General features: G+C 41.5%; 1 protein-coding gene across 2 annotated transcripts; it reads left to right on the top strand.

The window, feature by feature from the left end:
* Positions 1-328: 328 nt before the first annotated feature.
* Positions 329-20,934, top strand: ssh2b (slingshot protein phosphatase 2b). Of its 2 annotated transcripts, XM_068330990.1 has the most exons (15): positions 329-1,150; positions 5,432-5,475; positions 13,201-13,313; positions 13,423-13,487; positions 13,580-13,701; positions 13,789-13,854; positions 13,971-14,036; positions 14,200-14,394; positions 14,641-14,734; positions 14,903-15,031; positions 15,366-15,412; positions 15,619-15,765; positions 16,379-16,579; positions 16,758-17,772; positions 18,196-20,934. In XM_068330990.1, the coding sequence occupies exons 1-15, from the start codon at positions 1,088-1,090 to the stop codon at positions 19,498-19,500; spliced, it is 3,672 nt and encodes a 1,223-aa protein (XP_068187091.1). In that variant the 5' UTR covers positions 329-1,087; the 3' UTR covers positions 19,501-20,934. The 2 variants fall into 2 exon arrangements, with proteins under 2 accessions (XP_068187091.1, XP_068187089.1); XM_068330988.1 differs by lacking the exons at positions 329-1,150; positions 5,432-5,475 and adding an exon at positions 9,928-10,769.
* Positions 20,935-21,345: the final 411 nt, after the last annotated feature.

The following is a 21,345-nucleotide window of genomic DNA, read 5'->3' as shown; positions in this document are numbered from 1 at the left end:
TGATAATTTGCTTTTGTGATATCTCTAGGTGTCAATGGGGACAAATTAAAATCAGTCTTGTTGCTGGTCTAAAAATGTTTAAATCATGTTGATAGCTCTATAAACATGTGTAATTTATGGAATAAATTATCTTTTAAGCAAAATAAAGTGTAATTAAGACATTAAATTAAAACAAAGCAGATTTTACACACGAAGAGTACTTTAATCAGACGTATAATGCCTTTTCTGTATTTTTAAATTGTGAAAAAAAACCAACAACTTTATGTCAACAGGATTATTTTAGTTTGTTTTTTTAAACTCATTCCTGTCAAGCATGAATTATAAACAAAGGATGTGTCTTTTGAAAGACCAGAGACTGATGGTTGAGAGATATGACTGAAAGTCAAAATATTAAGACTTCTGATGCATTTTTTAAAAAAAAGAATTGTGTTACATAACTCTGTGAACCTGCAGCATACACGTACTGTATATATGTACAATGAAATCAGCTTCTTTTACTTGGGGAAACAATTTGAAGCTGCTATACTGTATATTTTATAATGAAAGAATTGCATGTTTGAAAGCAACACAGTGTGAGCAAGGTAGCTAGTCTAATTAGAAATTACGCATGCATAATGTTCCTCAATAATCTTCAATGAAAGTAAGATCGGACTAAGATAATAAGCAAATAACATGACATGTCCAAACGTTCTTGACTTGAATATTTTAAAAGCAAGGAATACCAGTGGCATATGTGCACGCTGTTGTCCAACATCTAATATTCGTATTCTACTCCAGACCGTATTTTTAAAAGTAGCGCCGGTGTCGAGCGGCAGCTGCTCTCTCCTGCTTTGTTTATCCTACTTCCGGTGCTCACACGGTTAATCGGCATTGACAAAACTCGGGATCGTTGCGCATGCGCAGACAGCACTGACAGAGGAAACAGCCGGGCGGGGAGTAGGCAAATAGTCAACGAACACAGGGAGCAGGAGAAAGCGAGAGAAGAGGAAAAACGAGCCGGGTCCGGCTGGATATTCCCCCTCCCGAAACAATTATGTTCGTCTCGCCGCTGTCGCTTCCTCTCCGATGCCCGCTGCTCGCTCGCTGAATGGCCCTAGTTACCGTCCAGCGTTCACCGACCCCGAGCACCAGCTCCAGCCCCTGCGTTTCGGTAAGACATGTCGTTTTTGAAACCTGTCCCGTTATGGCTGTCACCACCGTCAAACCCTCGTCTGCTGGCTAACGAAGGACCGTTCAGGCTTCGTTTCCGCTGTTTTTTGTTGGCTGCTGACTGTCATAAAGTGCCTTGCCTTTATACTACTGCGCATGCGCGGTACAGAGCTACCATCATTTCCAGCTTGAGTTCCAGCGTTTCACTTACCGATAAGTTAAACACGTTGTTAACGCCGAATGGCTTCATAGATGATTCCGAGTTAGTAATGATAGTTTGTCAAGGAAATACCTTTCTTGTTTGTGTCGTACTTTACACTTGACACGGGTCTTACAACATTTCCGCTTATTCTAATGTTCATCTGTTAGATCGCACGCTGTCTGACAAAAAAATAAATAAATAAAAAATAATAATGAAAGAAACCCGGTCGTTCATTGATAGTGTGGAGAAGTGTGTAGCCTTTCCTGATCGTCAGTCCTAAAGCTAATTATCTAATATTTATTGAAGTTGGATATGTCAAGAAATGGTTGCACTTCCGCTCGTTATAAACTCCATGCGGGTGTTTACTCTGACACAGCCGCTCCGCGTTTTCTTGATCTATGAACATGTTTGTAGACTTGTGTGACTCTGTTTGTATTCCTGACTATTTCACAGGCCTGTATGCATGTTTCTTTACCGAACTGCTTCTTATTTCTTGTGTGTGTGTGTGTGTGTGTGTGTGTGTGTGTGTGTGTGTGTGTGTGTGTGTGTGTGTGTGTGTGTGTGTGTCGAGGAAAGAATGATGCCATGGAGGACAGAGGAGCAAGTGTGTTTTTCTGTATCCATCGTTTCTGTTCATCTGGTGAATAAAGACGCACAGAGTAATTCGATCAAAAGCTGGAATGTTGTGTAACATATGAATAAAACTAAGAATATGATCACTTCACATTTTAGATTAAGAGAGATAAACAGCACAAAAACAATGTATTTAATGTTGCCCCTTTAACTTCATTAATTTAAAAATGAATAGAAATATAGTCGGAATTCTGAATTTTGGAAATATTCACATATTTGTATGTATACTGTATGTAGTATATGAGGAACAACTAAATTATTGGAAAGCACCTGTCACGAATACTCCAAAGGTAAGCAGGTATATGGATCCCTTCATTGATCATTACATTGAAGTCATAGTTGATATATACAACCTTGGGGTCAGTTAGGGTTAGGGTTAAAATCTCTTTGTCTCACTGAAACACAGCTGAACATTAATTTTAGCCCTCAACCTGTAAAATGAGAATAGTTGTTCTTGGTGGTCAATGCAGCTATCGGATAATTTGGAGGGATTATGCTATTTTCAAACTAAAAGCCTTCCCTACAATGTTCTATACATTGTACGATGTTTTACACACTTTAAATGATCTGTGACCGGTTCATGCTCAGTCACGCTTTTTTTTGTCAAGTGACAGACATTGTTTTCCAGTGATTTGATATTGCGTGGCTGCATTAATGTATGTAACGTTATGGCAGATTACACTGTCCATTTCAAAAGGTGTGAGATTTAGAACATGTACTCTATATCAGTGTTATTATCCAATTTTATTGCTACACAATCAGTCTAGACAAAGTCATACAGTGTATATGGATTCTAGGTCAAGGCCAAAGTTTAATAATCACAGTTATATTTAGGAAATCAAACAAACTGTTTATTTCCGGTCTTGGACAAAACCCATTCCATCTGTGAATGAATGACTTAAACATGTGGTCAGTGTTTGTACAGTGTACAGACTGTACAGTGAACGTATCGCTCTACATTTGCTTGTAATAGACTGACCCCCAACTTAATTAACTGAGAAATAAAAGGTTTTTTATAAGTGGTAATGCAGTTCAAATTGTACACCTAAAAGGTTTGGGCTATTGAATGGATCATTTGGATTACTATATTTTGAAAGCACAATCAACTTGTCATTTCCAAAACATGCAGCTAAATGGAGGCTAATTTAATGTTGTAGAGTTGGATCAAGTTGTATTTTTTATTTGTTGTTAAAAAAATAACTGTGGTTTAATCACAAACTACATGAAACATTTTTAAAACCAAGATTGTCAGTCATAACAAAGTCTTTCTTGTACTCGGAAAGTAACCTGTCCTTTCCACCCTGAGCATTCTCAGAGCAAAACAAGTTCTATGAATAGACATAACAACATCACTACTATATAAGCACACGTCTGAGGTATTTTACGGTGGCTGTCACCTGGAATGACTCATAATGAAAAATTAAGAGTAAAATATACAATACTTTTGTTTAAAATGGCCAACAATGAACATTACTATTCAAGAGTTACCTTCTATGCTTATATTCCTATGTTTAACATTTATGGTAAAGTGGCGTGTGCGCCTGTCATTATGAAGAACGAACAAACCAGTGAGGCTGTATCAGTTCAGTGTATGGTTTGGTAAATGTCCAACAGGCATATCATGAGATGCTTTACGCAACAGCCCTCCTGAACAGCACATGACAGTGAGCTACCGTAAACTGGACCAGTCTCTGTGTCATGTGTTGGAGCTGTTTGTGTCACCTGCAACTTAAAAGCACATTTCTGCAAAATTGCATTCTTCACCACCCCTGCCTGCTTTTCTTTACCTAATTACACATCAGCTACCTTTAGGGCTTGTACTTTTGTTTTTGTGACTCTATATGCTGTAACTTGTAGCTCTCGGGGCAGCACAAACTTGCCTCCAGTCTTGCAGATGCCTGCCCACCCTGCCCACTCTGGCAACACATTTCCATAAGCTTGGAAAAAAATCTTTGGACATTTTCATACATGCAAAATCTCAATGGGTTTTCCAGTTTTGACAGAAGACGAGTCACATGTCACAGAGTAGAACACATTTGCAGTGGAAAAAGGTGTTGTGTGTTTGAAAATTACTTCCTTGTTACATTTGTGATTCACCATGATGGGTATTAGAATTTAATGAAGCAGAGCTGTTCAAATTTTACTGTCTAGCAGAGACATCAATAGAACTTCCAGTGTTCTGCAGTCTGCAGAGCAAATTACTGAATGCTTTCTTTTTGATTATTTTTTGGTTAAAAAGTATATTGAGACATTAGTTCCAGCTGTTTATACCTAACATGCACTGCCAGTCACATTTGTTTTCTACATAATCGCATATGTGTTCATTGATAGTTTTGATGTCTTCGGTGTGAATCTACAAAGTAGTCATGAAAATAAAGACATCATAAAATTGGAAGGCGCGTCCAAACTTTTGAGCGGTAGTCAATTGTGTTGACTCCATAATATCTGTTTTTATGTAACTCAGTCGGTTATGTAGCTCAGCTTGTCATTTGTTCATTGGCCTCCAATCCTTCAAAGCCTCATAATCCACAATGATCTGATTTACATTTTCTTTTTTCTTTTTCACACCTCCCTGCTTGCTTGCGTTTTGAATATGTTTTTCTTTAACCAGCCACACCTTGAAAACCAACTGAGGTCATTTTCCTGGAGCGTGTGCAAAATGAGTTAAAGCTTCCCTCGGCTCTCCTTCCTGCCTCCGACTGCGTCTCTCTGCTGAATACTGTTTTCATTGTCTCTGCACGCTCGCAAATATTGAAATACATGTCATTCTTTTTGTTTTAGTCAGAACTTCGCATTCAGTAAAATCTCCCATCCAGCCTCAAGTACAGACTGTTTTACATTTTTCCAATGATTCACTAGTAATTGATATTTTTAGGTAGAAATGTCATTTCAACTTAAAAATGTTGAACAAACATTGAACTTTCTCCAAATAAGTTAATGTTTACTTAATCAGTGGTTAAACATTATGGAACGTGAGCTGGTCATATTTTAAACAGGATGACATTGTTAGTGCTTAAAGGAGGTGAAAGATATACATAAAAATTGTCTCGATTGATTCATTCAATCCAAATGCAAAGAAGATGTCTGCAAACTATTGGTCGACCATTTAGAGAACCAACCATCTGTTTCACGAGGTGCTGCTACAATGACAGACGATGACTAGAAAGTCAATCTTTTAAACTTAGTCCAGATAAATTATTTTCTGGAAGGACGTCTTAGGATGTCCATAGCAAAGACATTTCAATGATTTGACCTTGTCTCTAGTGCTGTCTTTGCTCGGACACAGATTTCTTCTCAACGTTTACTCCAGTACGGTGAACGTACAGTACAGAAAATACAAACACCAAAATTATTTTATATTTTCATCTCCAAGCCCGTTGACCATCCAATATACTTGTATATACTGTAGATGCATTATTGATTGTGATTTTTCTCTTACCACTTCAGGAGTCTGGTAGTGGGGAGGATGACCGCCGATCTCAGCCAAGGAGGTAAGCCACTGTCAGCATCAGTTGCTCTGTTTGAGGCAAAGTTGAGATATCGTATTGCTTACATGACAAATATGAAATGCAGTGGGGGGGGTTTTCAAATCACAAATCAGGAATCTAGATAACAGTGACATTTTAGAGGAAGTGTAGTTCCAGGCCGAGTGGCTAAAGAGACAACAAGAGCATCTGCTGTTGCTCCCTAATGACCTCTGACCTCTCTTGACCTGACCTCAATGAACAATGAAGAGGTCCAAAAAATGGACGCAATCTGGATCTGAGTGGTTGAATCTCTGTAGATCAGAGGTCTTTCTCCTTCGCTGATACAGTTTTTGCTGTGTTGTTACCATGTTTCTGTGGCCACACAATCCTGAGCTGTCCCTTGTTGTCATGGTTGTTGAACTGTAGTTTGGAATCTGGTTTATCCTGTTCTGCTCAATCACATTTACAACTGGTTTCAGTCAACCAGCAATCAGCAATTTCCTTCCACTAAAGCTGTGTTTATTTTGTCAAAATGCCACAGGGCCAGCTGCAGTAAATCTCTGAACGTCCTTTGTTCACCTGTTCATTAACAGTGTGTCCGTTTCACAAAGCAGGTTTAGTGGAAAACCTGGGTTTGTTAACCCTGAAATGAGGGAAAACCAGGGTTTCTGGTTTTACGAAGGTCGGTTACTTAACCCAGAGTCAGAGGAGTAAACCTAGCCTATTTCACGGAGCGAGATGAAACAGGTCCACTGTTTCATAGTGTTTGTGGTTTTCTGGCTGTCCACCAGAGGGCGTTAGGCTCTCTGTCGGGTTGCTCTGTGAATGTGGGTCAGGGGAGCTGCACTGTTGATCTAAAGCCATCTTCATATCCCGTCCTGAAGTCAGGACGCCACTGTTTCTGTCTGGTCATTGGAGCTGTTTACCATAAAACAGAGAACGCTCTCTGTGTTTGTGTAGCGGGTAGTGAAAACTATATTACTGGAACAGTGTGTGTGGGTTTGTGTGTGTTTACACATGTATTTGTAACATATCAGATGTTATTTACACAGTGTTGAGCAAAGTGAAGGTGTTTCTGGTTTCTCTTTTTGAAGTCTTAAGAACTATGTGACTATTTACATTAATATAGCCACACACACTTAGCTAAATATTGATTTCATTCATGTAAACAGTCTGTTTTTGAGAGATTTGAGTGTATTTTCTTCTACCTAACTATGTGTATCATGAGCTTTTTATGGAATGGTGACTTAAAATTAATACCAAGATGATTTTGAACATTTGCCTTCAAAATATTAACTTATTTTGAATCATTTTCTTTTCAAAATAGGTGATTCATTAATTGCATTAGGTAGCTGTGCCATAGCCTTTGCTAATGACATAATATCAGAATCAAATTAAACTTGAGTAAATTGGGGATCATCATATAATATTTTGACAGATGAGCCAATTCCATTTCTTAAAGAAGCCTGTCCTAAAGGGTAAATATCCAGTTTTGTTGTCTATTATTCTGGGTTATAATGAGATGTAAAGTTGTGAATATTTTGAATTTGTCGATTATGGTTAGTTAACTTTGACATGCTGCTTATGCAGTCTTGTTGATGTGGGTAACAGTTCACTGCTTTTCTAGTGGGTTATACCCAAATATCATGTGAGACATCATAGCTCTACCAACAAACTAGTGAATGGATTTGTTTTTAGTCTTCACAATCATGAAGATTCAACAGTGAACATTTTGTGTAAAAGAGCTGAAGCATATTGGTCAATGAAACGGGGTTAGAACAGGAAAGATGTTGGTTTGTTGGCTGTGCTTGAGTTCAGGTTGTGTTGTCTGTCCAGTGATCTCAGGTGTGTTACCTGAAGTTCCACTGAGGAGCTGAGTGTTCCCTCACTGCTGATGTCTGTGTCTGTCATTCTAGAGATGTCAGCAGCTGCAGCTTGTCTCTGACATAGGCTGTGACTTTAATCCAAACCTAAATGAAGCTCTGATACAGGGAGAACTTCTACATAAGCAGGACCTCCTGCAGTGCTGCTGATTAAAGCCTGCAATATAAGAAAAAGTAGAAATGTCACTGGAGGGGATTCAGAGGAGTCTGAGAGGATGAAGAATTCATTATGACTCTTCAAATGAAGAGTATATCTGAGCTTTAGCCTGACTCACTGTGATATGTGTAATTCAGTAAATGTCACCTTTATGATTCTGCATGTTGTCCTGCTGATTGATTCAAGCATAAATAATCAAATTCGATATGTTTTGGTGCAAAGTACAGATGCTAACGTGTGTGAACTTCAAATCCATAGTCACTGTAGAAAAGACGGTTTTGTGATCACTAAGGTGACTGTGTCTCTGTATGTAGTCAGACATCAGACCGACAGTGTCTGGTGTCTGGCTGCATTAAAAACCCACGTCCTGGCCCTTGCTGCTCGTCATTGGACGGTGTTAATGTCAGCCGTCAAATGAGAGACCCGCACGTGGAACTTGAGAGATATGTTTAGCTTCACAAACATATGGTTGCTGAGAGTCTGCTGACCACTAGGTCTACCTTAACTATAGTAGATCTACAGTAGGATTGAGGCTCAAGATTGTTACACACTAGACTTGCAGTAGTTTTAAAAAAGACGTGACAAATATTGCCCATCAAAGAAAGACAATGAGGATGGTTAAAATGAACTTTTGGCTGATCAGTGTGAGAACAGACTATGTGTTTGATAAGAAAATAAAACAGGTGTTCACTGAGGAACTGCTTTATGAAACAGCTGTGATTAAAGCCTTGTGGTCAACTTAAATGTTATTTTCTAGAATGCCCATACTGGACTCTGGATGTTTACTGTCTATGTTAATGTCCCTTAATTTTTCTCCTTGATGGCCTGATTACTGTTGTATTTGGATATCTTAAACCACCTTTGACCCAGCAGACTAATAAATAATCTATTTCTTGATAATAAAGATCTGAGAGGTGGTCATGGCCTGTAACACCGTAGAAAGAAGTGAGTCACTTCATGAGGAATTGTGTTGGGGCAATATTCGATGATAGATGCTGATGGTGATGATGATGATGATGATGATGATGATGATGATGGGTTTGTGATATGACTTTAATCCATTGTTTTTGAAATACAGTTCTTGGCACTATGAATATTTATCTTTATGGGAGATATGTTTGCAGCTATATTTTTATTTTATTTTTATTTAGTTGTTGGTGAGGAATTTTGGAAGATTGACAATCTATGTGTATGCATGTGATAGTACACAAACCATACTGCCAGCATTGCTGTTGTTTATGCTGTTTGGTGAATTATCAGTCAGGTGGCGTCCACATATTTACCCTGCGTTTGAAACCAATCTTGTCACAAGGCATCAACAACAAACAGCGTAACCAAGTCTGAGGTCAAATTTCCCCGAGGGTCAGTCCTCTCTCTTTTTTGATTTCTCAATCCTTTTTCCGTTGTTGTTGTTGCTGCTGGAGATGGTGGCGCATTGAGGTGTCAAGTGGCAGTGTCTCTGGTGAGAATTTCTCCCCAAAGGCTATAGACGAAGAGTTGGTTACACAACTTAATCCTCCTGCCAGCAGCTAGGTTGAGACGACACACATGTGATGCTTGAGTGGCTCTCACTCTGATGTTTCCTTTGGGTAGAGGTAGTAACACAAACAGGAGACTTTTTGTCATGGAAGACAAGTAACCAGTTTCTGAAGCTAACAAAAAAAAAAAAAAGAAATACAAGGTATGAATCTGTCAGACAGGAGAATATCACAGATTACAGGACAGAATGCAAACGTGAACTCTGTCTCAGTGTAGACTTTAAAGTCCACAGCTGGCTGACTTACATTCTGCCAACAGGAAGAGTCATTTCCAGGTAGAGACGTAGTTGTGCTTCCCCCTTGTTGACTGGTCTGGAAACTCCATGTGTCAGGGAGCTGATAGTTCACTGACTGGAATCCAGTGTAACAAAGTCATATTAACTAGAAATGTTTTCTTAGGTATCTTCATTTCACCTGTGTGTGTGTGTGTGTGTGGGGGGGGGGGTTGGGGGGGTGTTGGGGGAAGTAACCAACATACTCTCCCTGATCTGACATAAAGAGTGCACAAAAATGTGAGAACCCAAAAACCGGTCATGTTTAGAACACTCGACCTCAAGGAGCGACTTGCGTGTTCATATTAAAGAATGCTTTGAGATAATCCTGGATTCAGATGATGATCCCAACCACCACTAAGATCTAATGGCTTGTTCTTCAAGCCAATCCTACCTCTTCAGAAGTTGTTTCAGTAGTTGTCTAGCTTATTGAGTCATTCCTCTAACAATCTTGCTTAATTTTTCTAACATGGTAAATACTGTCATTTTGTCATCATGTCATGTGGATTTAAGCAGTGAGGTGCTCTTTTTTTTTATTACCGATGAGGTAATGCTTGGTTTGTCTGTTTGGCTTTTAGCAGCTTTAAACACGGGGTGGGTTTTCATGAACTACATCCAGTCTCATGGCTCAACATTGGGATGAAGGGCTCTTTTCACCATTTCTACTACAAAGAACCTAGAAGATGCGGCTGAAACTTGCTAATCGAATTGGACAGAAAAACCCTTTCAAGAAGCCAGTGGAAGTAGGAGTAGATGATGGGGATTTTGATCATTGTGGTCATTTAATGGATGGAAAGACGAGGCATGTGGAATTGAAGAAACAGTCACATGTTTGGATGGATCTGGATGCAGAGAGCCACGGCTTCTAAACACATTGAATGTTGATCACTGGAGTAGATCAGATGGTTCATCTCACCCTTAAAGTAGATTCAATCATTCATTCATAGGGTAAACTACTGAACCCCGCTACTGAGACCTATTTTCTTGACAACACGCTGCCAGCACCGTGGCACTAACAACCCCTCATACGTCCGGCAGACTGCTGCCCCCACCGATTGGATGGCGCGTCTCTCCTCCCCCCCCCCAGCTGCAGATTTTACCGCAGCGCTCTGCAGACTCCTGCAACACTACCGCTGAGCAGGCGATGGGGTCAGATTCCAGCACATGTTCTAAATATGACCACACGGCGCTGAAGCCCACCATGTCCTTTAAAAGACAAACGCAAACGTGAGAACTAACGCCAGAGCTTCCTGCGTCACCGCAGCTTGTCTCCGCTTCAATCCCTCGACCTCTTCGCGCCAGCGGCTCTCTTCTGCGGCTCCTGCCTCCAGAGCACCGCGATGCCACCGGGTGTCGTGACCGCGCCACGGAGCGCGTCAACCGACTGTTTCTGCGTCTGCTGCGGGGTGACGATCAGACCGTACTTCACCGAGAACTCCGTGATTTGTCAGGCGGAAATCTATCAGCTGTAAGTTGTGTGTGTGTGTGTGTGTGTGTGTGCTTGACCCTGTACCCACATGGTGGGGAACAGGTTGAAGATGTTTAATGTTGGCTGCGTTCGAATAATCTTGGTGTAATGTCACTCTAATTTGTGAGACAAGCCTGCGAGTTTTGACTCGGTACAGATTGTCATTCGCCTTCCTTCCCATGTTTGTTTCTTTTGCATGACACATGCATGTGGTGTCCCATGATCCTGGAATGGGAAGGATATGACAGCAGCAGTCTGTGGTTGCAGGAAGACATTTCACTCCCTTTGCTCCTAGTTAATTTTTCAGCCAGATGCTGTTTTCTTCTGTTCATATGCGTCCTACTCCACCCATCTTTTTTTTCCCTTTTCTAGTCTAGATGTGTAGGAAGGCACACTGTGTACCTGAGAGGGGCTCATGAATCACAGGATCTGATAAATCTGTCAGAGTTTCTGGAGTAAATCAAAAGTGGGGATGACATTGATTTGATAAAGCGGGTCAAGACATAGTTTGCATTTTTTTTTAGCATTTCTGTGGGACGTCCGTTTTAATGTGAAGACTTGGTGAAAGACTAGAAGTTGTCTGCCTCAGGAAGTGTAGGGTAAAGCAGAATAAAGATTCCTAAATGCACTGTTGTTAGTTTCTACTTTATACACAGCAGATAGGTTCCTGTATAGTGTTTTTATTCAGCATTTGTGCACAATGCTTGTCCCTTCTGATTCCTTTGTCTTAGGGAGGCTTCTTCATTTGTGAGGAGTTTCTGCTCCAACCTTTGTGACCTAAGTACATTGTTTAAAACCACAGGTCCAAAGCCATATATTCTCTGATTGTCACTCTTTAAATCACATCTGGGTGTTCCAGGTTTATCTGTCTTTTCCTCCTTTCCTCTCCTTTGTCCTCACACTAGACAGGGACATAGGAGGACTTCCTGTCTCTGATTAGCCTTCCTTGTCCTTGGCCTATATTTGTCCCTGCACCAGTATGAAGTGACAAATATGGACAGTTGATGGTCAGTGGAGAGAATGGTGAATCTGAACTTCATTGTTCCAAAGTACAATGAGGCATTCATTTTTTTTGTCAGCTAAATGTAATGCATTATTAATACTCCCTTATCAGTTATGATTCAAAAACATCCAAGCAATATCAAAAATTGAAAGTATTGGTCATTCTTAGTCAGTTACATAACTCTGTTAAGATAGTGCCAAGCAGCTTAGCTGGAGGGAGTGGCTGCTTGCCAGGAAGTTACTCAGTTATGTGCCTTTAATAAAATTAAATGTACAAAGATGAAAACAGCAGGCAGGACTGTTGGTTTGGGAAAGATTCATGTGAATGAGAGAGCTGATGGTGAGTTGGATGGACAGCTAGCTTTCCTCTGTAAATCATCATTTTATGAACATGTCCAGTCCTGGTAAGCCGGCCCTTTATTGGATCTAGCTGCTGTCCGTTGCAAGTTTTTAATAAATAGGTAAATCTCTCTGTTTTTGGTTCGTATATGATGTTTGTACAGGATGCCATGTGTGCTTTCTGAAGAAACACAAGAATTAATCTCCATTATGCTGTTTGTATACTCAGTTATACAAACAGCACATACTGTACGGGATCCTTCATACTCTGTTTTCACCAGATGTTTTCATGCTGAGGAACAAAAGACCCCGGTTCATACAGACGGGGAATAAGACACAACATCAACAACAGCAGACACTTAAAGAGAACAACACCTACATTAGTGTTGAAGATCATACATGGACTGAAAATAAAATGCTCATTAAAGTCTCCACCTCTCTTGGATGTTTTGTTATTTTATTCCTTGTTTGGTGTTCCCTAAACATACCATCTTGACTGATTACCAAAAAGCTGAAGTTTTTTCTCATTATATCAAAATCCCGACCTCCAGTTGAACCGAAACTTCCTATTATTACAATGAGTTTCTCTTTGCCACTCCTCCATACAACTTCTACAGGTGAAAATTAAATTTTTTGACTTGTGTAAAAATCTATTTTTAGTTTGACTTTTTTTTTTGCAAATTCTTGTCAAAAAGTCATATTAGTAATGATTTCACGTATAAAAGCAACAAATGGGTTAAGGAAAGGGATATTTGAACTTTTTATAGGGATTGTGAATAAAAAAGAAAAGGTCCATCAGTGATTTATGCAGCCCTCTGGGATGTCTTAAAATTCCTTCTTGTTTTGCCAGTGATGCAAAAGCGAAGAGATTCATATCAGGTTAGATGAAAAAGGCAGAAAATACTCAAATTTAAATCGGCTCAGACTGGAAATGTTTTGACATTTTTATTATCCTGATATCTGTTTGTCATAATTTAACACAGGAAATGTAAATCCATTGCAGGTAACATTGCACTCTTAATGTTTGGTTTTCATCCACTTTATTGGTTCCTTTCTTTTCTCTCTTCTTCTGTCTTTCCTATCTGTTCAGCATCAGTGAAAGTTTCCTGACAGTTAAAGGAGCTGCTCTCTTCTTACCTCGGGGAAATGGCTCCACCACTTCTTCTGCCTCTCGCTTCTCTCAGCTACGCAGCAAACATGCAGGTGAGCTGAACAGTCTGCCACAAACGACCAACGTCTTGACTGCGTCAGTAATGTGAATGAAGATGACCTTCTGTACACTGATCAGGTGTTGTTATTATTATTTTGTCAGGAGACATTCAGCAGCATCTACAAACCATGTTCACTCTGCTCAGACCAGAGGACAACATCAAACTGGTGGGAGCACATTAACACACACACAAGTCAGTAGGAAGATTGTGAACCATCTTTTTGTTTGTAGCCCTCATCTGTGTTTTTCATTGGTCAAGGCGGTTCGATTGGAAAGCGTCCACGCTCAAATCATCCGGTACATGGTGGTGGTCTCAACCAACGGTCGTCAGGACACAGAGGAGAGCATTGTGCTTGGGATGGATTTCAGCCCTAGAGACAGGTACGGCAGCAGCACACACCCCTACATCTACCTTCTTGTTTTTTTGGTAAAGGAATTGACACAGAGATGTGTTTGTCTTCCTTCCAGCTCTTGCTCTGTAGGGCTTGTTTTGCCGCTATGGAGTGACACATTAATACATCTGGATGGCGATGGGTGAGAAACTTGTATATTATAGTTTTCTTAGAATAAACTGAACATCAGGCTACTAAGATGATATGCTTTACTTTTACTCACATCCTGTAATGTTGCTTTTCTTCTCTTGTTCTCAGGGGTTTCAGTGTGTCAACAGATAACCGAGTGCACGTATTCAAACCCGTTTCTGTGCAGGCCATGTGGTGAGTCAACCTCCATTAATGATCTCGTTTGGTAGAAATGAGTGTTTGTCCTATTATTGTTTGCAACTGTGCATTTTGGTCTTCATGTAATTAAACTGAATTGTCTCGGGGGCGGTTTTCTCATCTTCTGTTGCTTAATCTTGTTCCTTGCTCTCCCTGACAGGTCGGCTCTGCAGTCGCTCCATAAAGCGTGTGAAGTGGCTCGCTGTCACAACTACTACCCAGGCAGCTTGTTTCTCACCTGGGTCAGCTACTATCAAAGCAGGGTCTCCTCTGACCAGGCACGCATCAATGAGTGGAACGCCATGCAGGACGTGCAGTTCCACCGTGCAGATTCTCCTGTGCTGTTCTCTGATATGTAAGAATCCAGATCACAAGATACATTTTTCACTGAAAGTGTTCTCTCTTCTTCTGTCAGTTAAACAATGATTGTGATCATCGTCTGTCAAGAAAGATTAACTGTGGAAATCAATCTATATTTCTATTTTCGTTGCTTTGGCCAGACAACCACTCATTATGGTATACTGGTTGTGTGCAGTAAACATAATATGGTCATTGATTGGCAGTTCTTACATTGAATTTTAATGTCACGGTGTTTCTGCAGTCCCACAGAGAGAGAACTGACAGAACGTCAGATCAAAACCAGCTTGAAGGAGATCATGATGCAGAAAGACCTCGAGAATGTCACCAGCAAAGAGGTCAGTTCAAACGGATGCATTCGGTGCTCCAGACAGGAGCATCAGTCGCTAACATTTACAAACTTTGGTTCCTTCCAAAGAGACATTTCTTGCATTCTAGTTATAGATTTAATGATTTACAAACACATCTTCATGCCTGCTTGCTGTCTGGTTGGATGTGTGCCATAGATCAGAACAGAGCTGGAAATGCACATGACGTGTAACCTACGAGAGTTCAAGGAGTTCATCGACAATGAGATGATTGTCATTCTGGGTCAGATGGACAGTCCCACGGAGATCTTTGATCATGTCTTCCTGGTAAGTTAACTCAGAAACCCCCTGGAGTACCACTGCTGCGTTTGGCCTCTGAAGCTACATGACAAAGAAGCGCCAGAAAGGTTATGTCATAAGCGAATTAATTAGTGCTTACATAACAGAAATTGGCCGTAGATTAAATCTGATATGGAGCCAATCATGGTAAACTAGTTAACCTTGTTCTTGTGTAAGCCCTCTTAATTTGAAGGTTTTTCGTTCTTGTTTGTTTCAAAGCACAGGTTGTATGTCAGACATGCCTTCCCACAGGATTTGAGCATTATGAAACGCCCAGCTGAAGGCACTGGACTAGTCGGATGATTGGTTTTGTTTCTTACAGGGATCTGAGTGGAATGCATCCAATTTGGAGGAGTTGCAGAACAGTGGGTAAGGAAAGGGACAGAAACAAGGAGCTCCACTACATAGAACACTCTGTACTCAAGTCAATAAAAATGACATTATGTAACAGTGCACTAACTTTTTATGTATTTTCCTATAAAAAATATTCAAGTGGCAATTTGCTTGTGTTAACAGGCTTAGTCTGATAATATCATTTCGAGTTATCTTTAATCTTTCTTTGATTTTTCATCCAGGGTTCAGTACATCCTGAATGTGACGCGAGAGATCGATAACTTCTTCCCTGGTGTGTTTGAATACCACAACATCCGTGTTTACGATGAAGAGGCCACCGACCTTCTGGCGTATTGGAATGACACCTACAAGTTCATATCTAGAGCCAAGTGAGTTTTATCTGCCCTCTCAAAAACTTGAATAATTCATTGTTTGTGTTAATTACTTGCAATGCATATTTGTTCAGAGTATCTAGAATACATTAATTGCCCTATTTTTTACACGTTATTTGTAGTTTCATTATTTAATCTGATTTAATCCTCCACCTACATCAGCATTTATGCTTAAACTTTGCAATTCTCCTCAGTTTTCCTCTTCCCACAAACACATCAGCTTGCCCGTTCTCTATTTTTTAAATTAAACTGGACAAACAAGACAGTTAGCATTTTGAATTTGTGGGGAGAGGACAGAACACCCACAATAATGTTTTTACAGCAGCACTGAGAGCCACTTTTTGAGGGAGCTCAAGGTGATGGATAGAAATGCGGTGCCAAAAACCTATTTTGTAAAGAAAAAATGAATAATAAGTTTTAGAAGTCATCCTGACTCCCCAAGCTATGTAGGAAACACATGATCTTCTGAATCTCAAAATACTGAAAATAACAAGATACTCCAAATGATTTTATGTCAGTGTAGATTTTGTATCATACTTCCATAACTAAAGGAATATATGGGTGCAATCCTATTGACAGTGACATGCTGGATTGTTCATGTCTCCTGCAGAAAAGCTGGATCCAAGTGCCTGGTGCACTGTAAAATGGGTATTAGCCGCTCCGCAGCCACAGTGATCGCTTATGCCATGAAGGAATATGGCTGGGATTTAAAGAAAGCCTTTGATTACGTCAAGGAGCGTCGGGCTGTGACCAAACCCAACCCCTCTTTTATGAGGCAGTTGGAGGAGTACCAGGGTATACTGCTGGCCAGGTACCCATATAAACACATGGATTTATCAGCGTATCAGTACTGTGACTGATGATTGCTACAAAAATGAACAATTGAATCATTTTAAAATAAAATTTACAGGCATACGTTTAACATAAAGAGTATCTTTTGTTTGGATGTGTCGTGTTTATTCCCACCCCTCCGTCTCTGTCTCTTACAGCCGGCAAAGGCACAACAAACTGTGGCGTTCTCACTCTGATAGCGATCTGTCTGAACACCACGAGCCACTCTCTAAATCTACTCATCCCCTCAGTCTGGGCCACTCTGACCCCCATAAGCAGGTCAGCAATATGCCGTGTCCCTCCGTGAAGGAATTGCTGGAGTCACTGGGAACTTCGGCGAGCACTGGCAAGCCAACACACTCCACTAGCCAGCCAGATACAGGCACCCAGTCCAATCAGGTCAGCCCCTCGTATTCCAGAGGGGTGGCAGCGCTATCGGGTGACGCTGAAGCTCAAAGCCTAGAGGCCTCCTGTCACTCTGCTGTTGTTCAAATCAGTCAGTTGGACTCCCCCTGTCTTGAGCCCACCGCTGCCCCTGTGTCCCAGTTATCTTCCCCACTGTCCAACGGCCTATGTGACTCTGAGGAGCAGCCCTCATCACTTCCTCTATCTCTGCCAAGGGCCGCCACTCTGGTGCCTGAACATCAAAAGACAGACATGGTGGCTGTTGCTCAGAGTGTTTTATTGGGCCAGCCCCACCCACCCCCGTCCTTTCATCATCTCCCCCCATCACCATCCCCAACTATCAAACCACGGTCATTGTCCTGCTCTCTTCCTGAGATAAAACCGTGGCTAACACCGGAGCCTGAGCCCATAACAACACCGACACCAAGCACACAACAGGCTGGGGGCCGGAGTCTGTCTGCAGCAGTGCCTGTCAGGAAAACAGACTGTGATCAACAGATGGGTGACTTGTCTTCGAATGGTTTGGAGGTCCAGTCTCCCCCTGCTAGCAATTTTATCAGCTTCCCCAGTGCCATTCCACAAGATGAGGTGTTCTGCAACAGTGTGGATCATATTAACTTTTTCAATGCCAGGGAAAAGTTCAAGGGAATGAGTCAAGATGGTAAAAACTGCCAGCTGAAGGAATGCGTCAAGGAACAACAACAGCAACAACAACCACTGCCTCAGGAGGTCTGCACTGATGGGGGAATAGTGGAGGAAACAAGAAAGGTAGGGCTTCTGTTCGTGGCAAAGTGAAGAACTATCACACGCACTCATCTAGCACAGATGGTCTAGATGAACATAAGTTTGTTTGGGGGTTTTTTAAAAAAAAATGAAAATAAGTTTAAAGATGTTTTTCCTTGTGATTAAAACTCCACTTTTAAGGTAACAGAGATTATAAAAAAGTCTCAAATGAAAACATCTTCAACTTTTTAAATATTTGTAAGTTTGTGGAACTATACTTAGTTATGAGGTACAGTAATTTAGCTTTAGGCTTCCGAGTCAAAGGCTGCCACCTAGTGGTATAAAGGCGAATACACCATGCTGCATGTCTGAATGACTAACTCATCTAGTGAAGAACATCATGGATGTACTGACATTTGTTTGGCACTGAAACGGAATTATCGCTAACAGTATTTCTCATCTTTACAGGAAATGAATGTCCATGTGCACACCGACGCTTCTAGTCTTCGACCTCGTAGCCAGTCACTGCCACAGGGCCCCCAGGAGCAGGAATCTAGGAAGTCCAGACAGGAAGTGGACGTTAGAGATGTTTTATTACGGGTGGAAGCTAAGAATGTTAAAGAGGAGGAAGAGGAGCTGGCTCCTGCTGGTCTATGCAGTGACTGGAGGAGGGGGTCCGTGCGACGTGCCACACAGCAGCTGGAGGAAAGAATGAAAAAGAAGAACGAAACTCCGTCGCCCTCCTCATCTCCGCCTTCCCTCTCCAGCAGCTCTCTCTGCTCTCTGCAGCATCCACCCAGCCTCCATCTGGGAAAGGTTTCCGATCCGCAAGAAGCATCGGTTTGCTTGCAGGTGTCTGTAGTGAACAGCGTGAGTGACAAGGAGGTGGATGATAATAGGAATATCAAACCAGTTCAAACTGAGATGAAGGCACAAGGAAATAATGACAGAAGCACAAAAGGACAAAAGTTCCATCCTGCTGATTCAGGACGTTTCTCTACCTCTACTTTTAACCGCTCTGCACATTCTCTCTTTGCTTCTGTGAATTTCCTGTGCTTGGAGGGTGTAACAGAGATGGAGTCGAGCACCGACTGGGACTGCCTTACAGAGGGGCCTCATGGTGACCTTATCATGAAGGAAACATTGGAAACTTTGTGCGAACTTGGTGCCTTCCTGCAGCAGGTACGCATGGGGGTCCCCCGCAAAACCAGGTGTGTGGATCAGGTTTTCGACCTCTCTGCCAGAACCGCTCTGAAACAAGACAGCAGTGTCCAGCAGAGAGCCAGAGCGATGGAGGCCAGGATTCGGCAGGCGGGACTGACCCCTCCATCCCAAATGAAGCGCTCAGCATCTCTGGCCAAACTGGGCTGTCTGGAGCTGCTCGCCAACGACCTGAGCGAATGGGATTTAAGCCGCTCATCCGTCACTCCATCCTCAGCAGAATCTCCTTTCCACATTGTCAGCGACGAGTCTAAAAAGCAGCGGGTGGACAACTCTCCGTCTTCAGAAGACCAGCAGCCCAAACTTCATGGGACTGGTGCCGAGAGCCTCATTGAGGACTCGCAAATCTCATCATCACCTCCACCACCACCACCTTCGCTTTCTCCACCCACAAATCAGAGTCGCCAAGGACAACGACCCCACACAACTGACCAAGACACTCTGCGTTTACCTGGGCCAACACTTGAGACAACAAGGCAGCAATATGGCAGAACTCATCCTCTGAGACGGCTGAAGAAAAGAACTGCTAGTCCTCTGTACAACACCATGTAACCCTCAGTCTCTGTCCACACTGTGTGTGTGCGTGTGTGTGTGTGTGACTGACAGACATTGAGTCTGAGACACAGAGATACCTTGTGAGGAATGGAAAAGATTTATTCAAAAAAAAAAAAAAAGAAACACATCTTGCCTTAAAGAATAAGTTCAGTACCCGCTGTACATTCTCCAGCCCTGCAGATCTGCCAAGACCCCTGTGAAGCCTGTGCTTCATGATATCGTTTCACAATGACAAAGCCATGGAGGTGTTGGTCAATTGAAATGACACTGGGGCATGTTGGGAGAAACGGTACGTCGTGAAAACGTGTTCAAGAAGCTGCACAAACACTCATCCAAATTAAATTATGATTAGCTTTTTCAAACCTTCAGATGTTGCTGGTATCATCATCATCATCAACCTGATGTTTACTTGATGGTCTGGTTTTAATAATAGGACTTGATGCTCATTGGAATGTAGCTTCTGTTCAGTTTTTCTCTTACCAAACCAGTTCATCTGTCAAACCGACTTCTTGACCAGCAGAGTTGGTTCAACACGGTGACATAAAGACCAACCTGGCTTCAGCTGGCAGAAACACAGTGTATGATGGGACTGAATGATAGCAGTCAAAGTCAACTTCTGCTGTACAGACTGAATACGTGAGCAGCAGCGCATCGTCTCAGTGTGTCCACCCAAAGAAAGGTGTGTCCACAGCTGGAGGTAGGACAGCCGCACAGTTGTTCAGCTCCTCATTTGAGTCAAAATGCAGAGAGAAGAGTCCTGCTGGGTCTTTTGTTTGTTGTGACAACAAAGTACCTCAGTCATTTTTGAATCAAACCTGACACGCATAAACGTTGCTTTCTCTGGATTCCCAAACTGTCAAACAATTCCAACGTCACTACTCAAAAAACCGAAGTAAACTCATCTTGTGTCGATGCCACTCGAAAGTAGACTTTTTGTGTATTTGTTACTGTGTGGGAGAAAAGGGTAGGTTTGGAAACTGGAAGCTGAAGGCAGAGTGTATATTCATGGGGTTTCTGCCATTTTCTCTTTGGGGTGTAAAGGTCTATATTGTGAGTTGATATTTTATGAGCTGTACATGTTTTAAAGCTGGTTTGTGTTGGTATGTGACTGCGACTGTGTAGCACAACTTTATCATGTGGGTGTGTACACGTTTTTTTTTCTTTTTTTAAGTGATGTTTTCTCTTTTGTACATGTTAGGAGTGTGCCTGTGTCTGTACAGGGAGGTCTGTCTTACATGCACTTTACTCCCATTCTAATTTTAATGTGGCTTTTTTTAATATATGATTTCTATTTTGGGGGAGCATGCTTGGGTAGTAGCAGCTGTTGGGTATGTGTGTATTGTTAGTTTTTTTTATTTTAAGCAATCATTGTAAATAGATTTTTATATCATGTGCTTCAACTGTGACCATTAAACAATGGAAATCAATGATTTTCGTTGTGAGCCTCTGATATTATTGTAATGACAAGCGGATGACGCTTTAATTTTAACACATTATGTCCTCTTTCACCGTGTAGTGAAAGAGGACATGAAGGTAGTTGGAGTGAGAGAAGAGGATGCAGAAGACAGGGTTAGACGGAGGCAAGTGATTCGCTGTGGCGACCCCTGAATTTCCAGGAACGGATCAGACATGCAGTGAGACCAGATGTGATGTGGAGGAGCACCTGATTACATATACTATACTACATCTGCAGCTTTCCTTACCTTGTAGAGATTAACTACAGAATGTTTCCTACACCAAGGAGATCATATTTTCTCAGTGTGGGTTCGTTCTTTAGTTTGTCTGCAAAAAACTACAAAGTTTTGTGTGGCTCAACATAAATCTAAAAACCATAAAATCATA

This window comes from Antennarius striatus, chromosome 13 (genome assembly GCF_040054535.1).
Source record: "Antennarius striatus isolate MH-2024 chromosome 13, ASM4005453v1, whole genome shotgun sequence".
Lineage (NCBI taxonomy): Eukaryota > Metazoa > Chordata > Actinopteri > Lophiiformes > Antennariidae > Antennarius > Antennarius striatus.
This window is presented reverse-complemented; position numbering and strand designations above follow the sequence as displayed.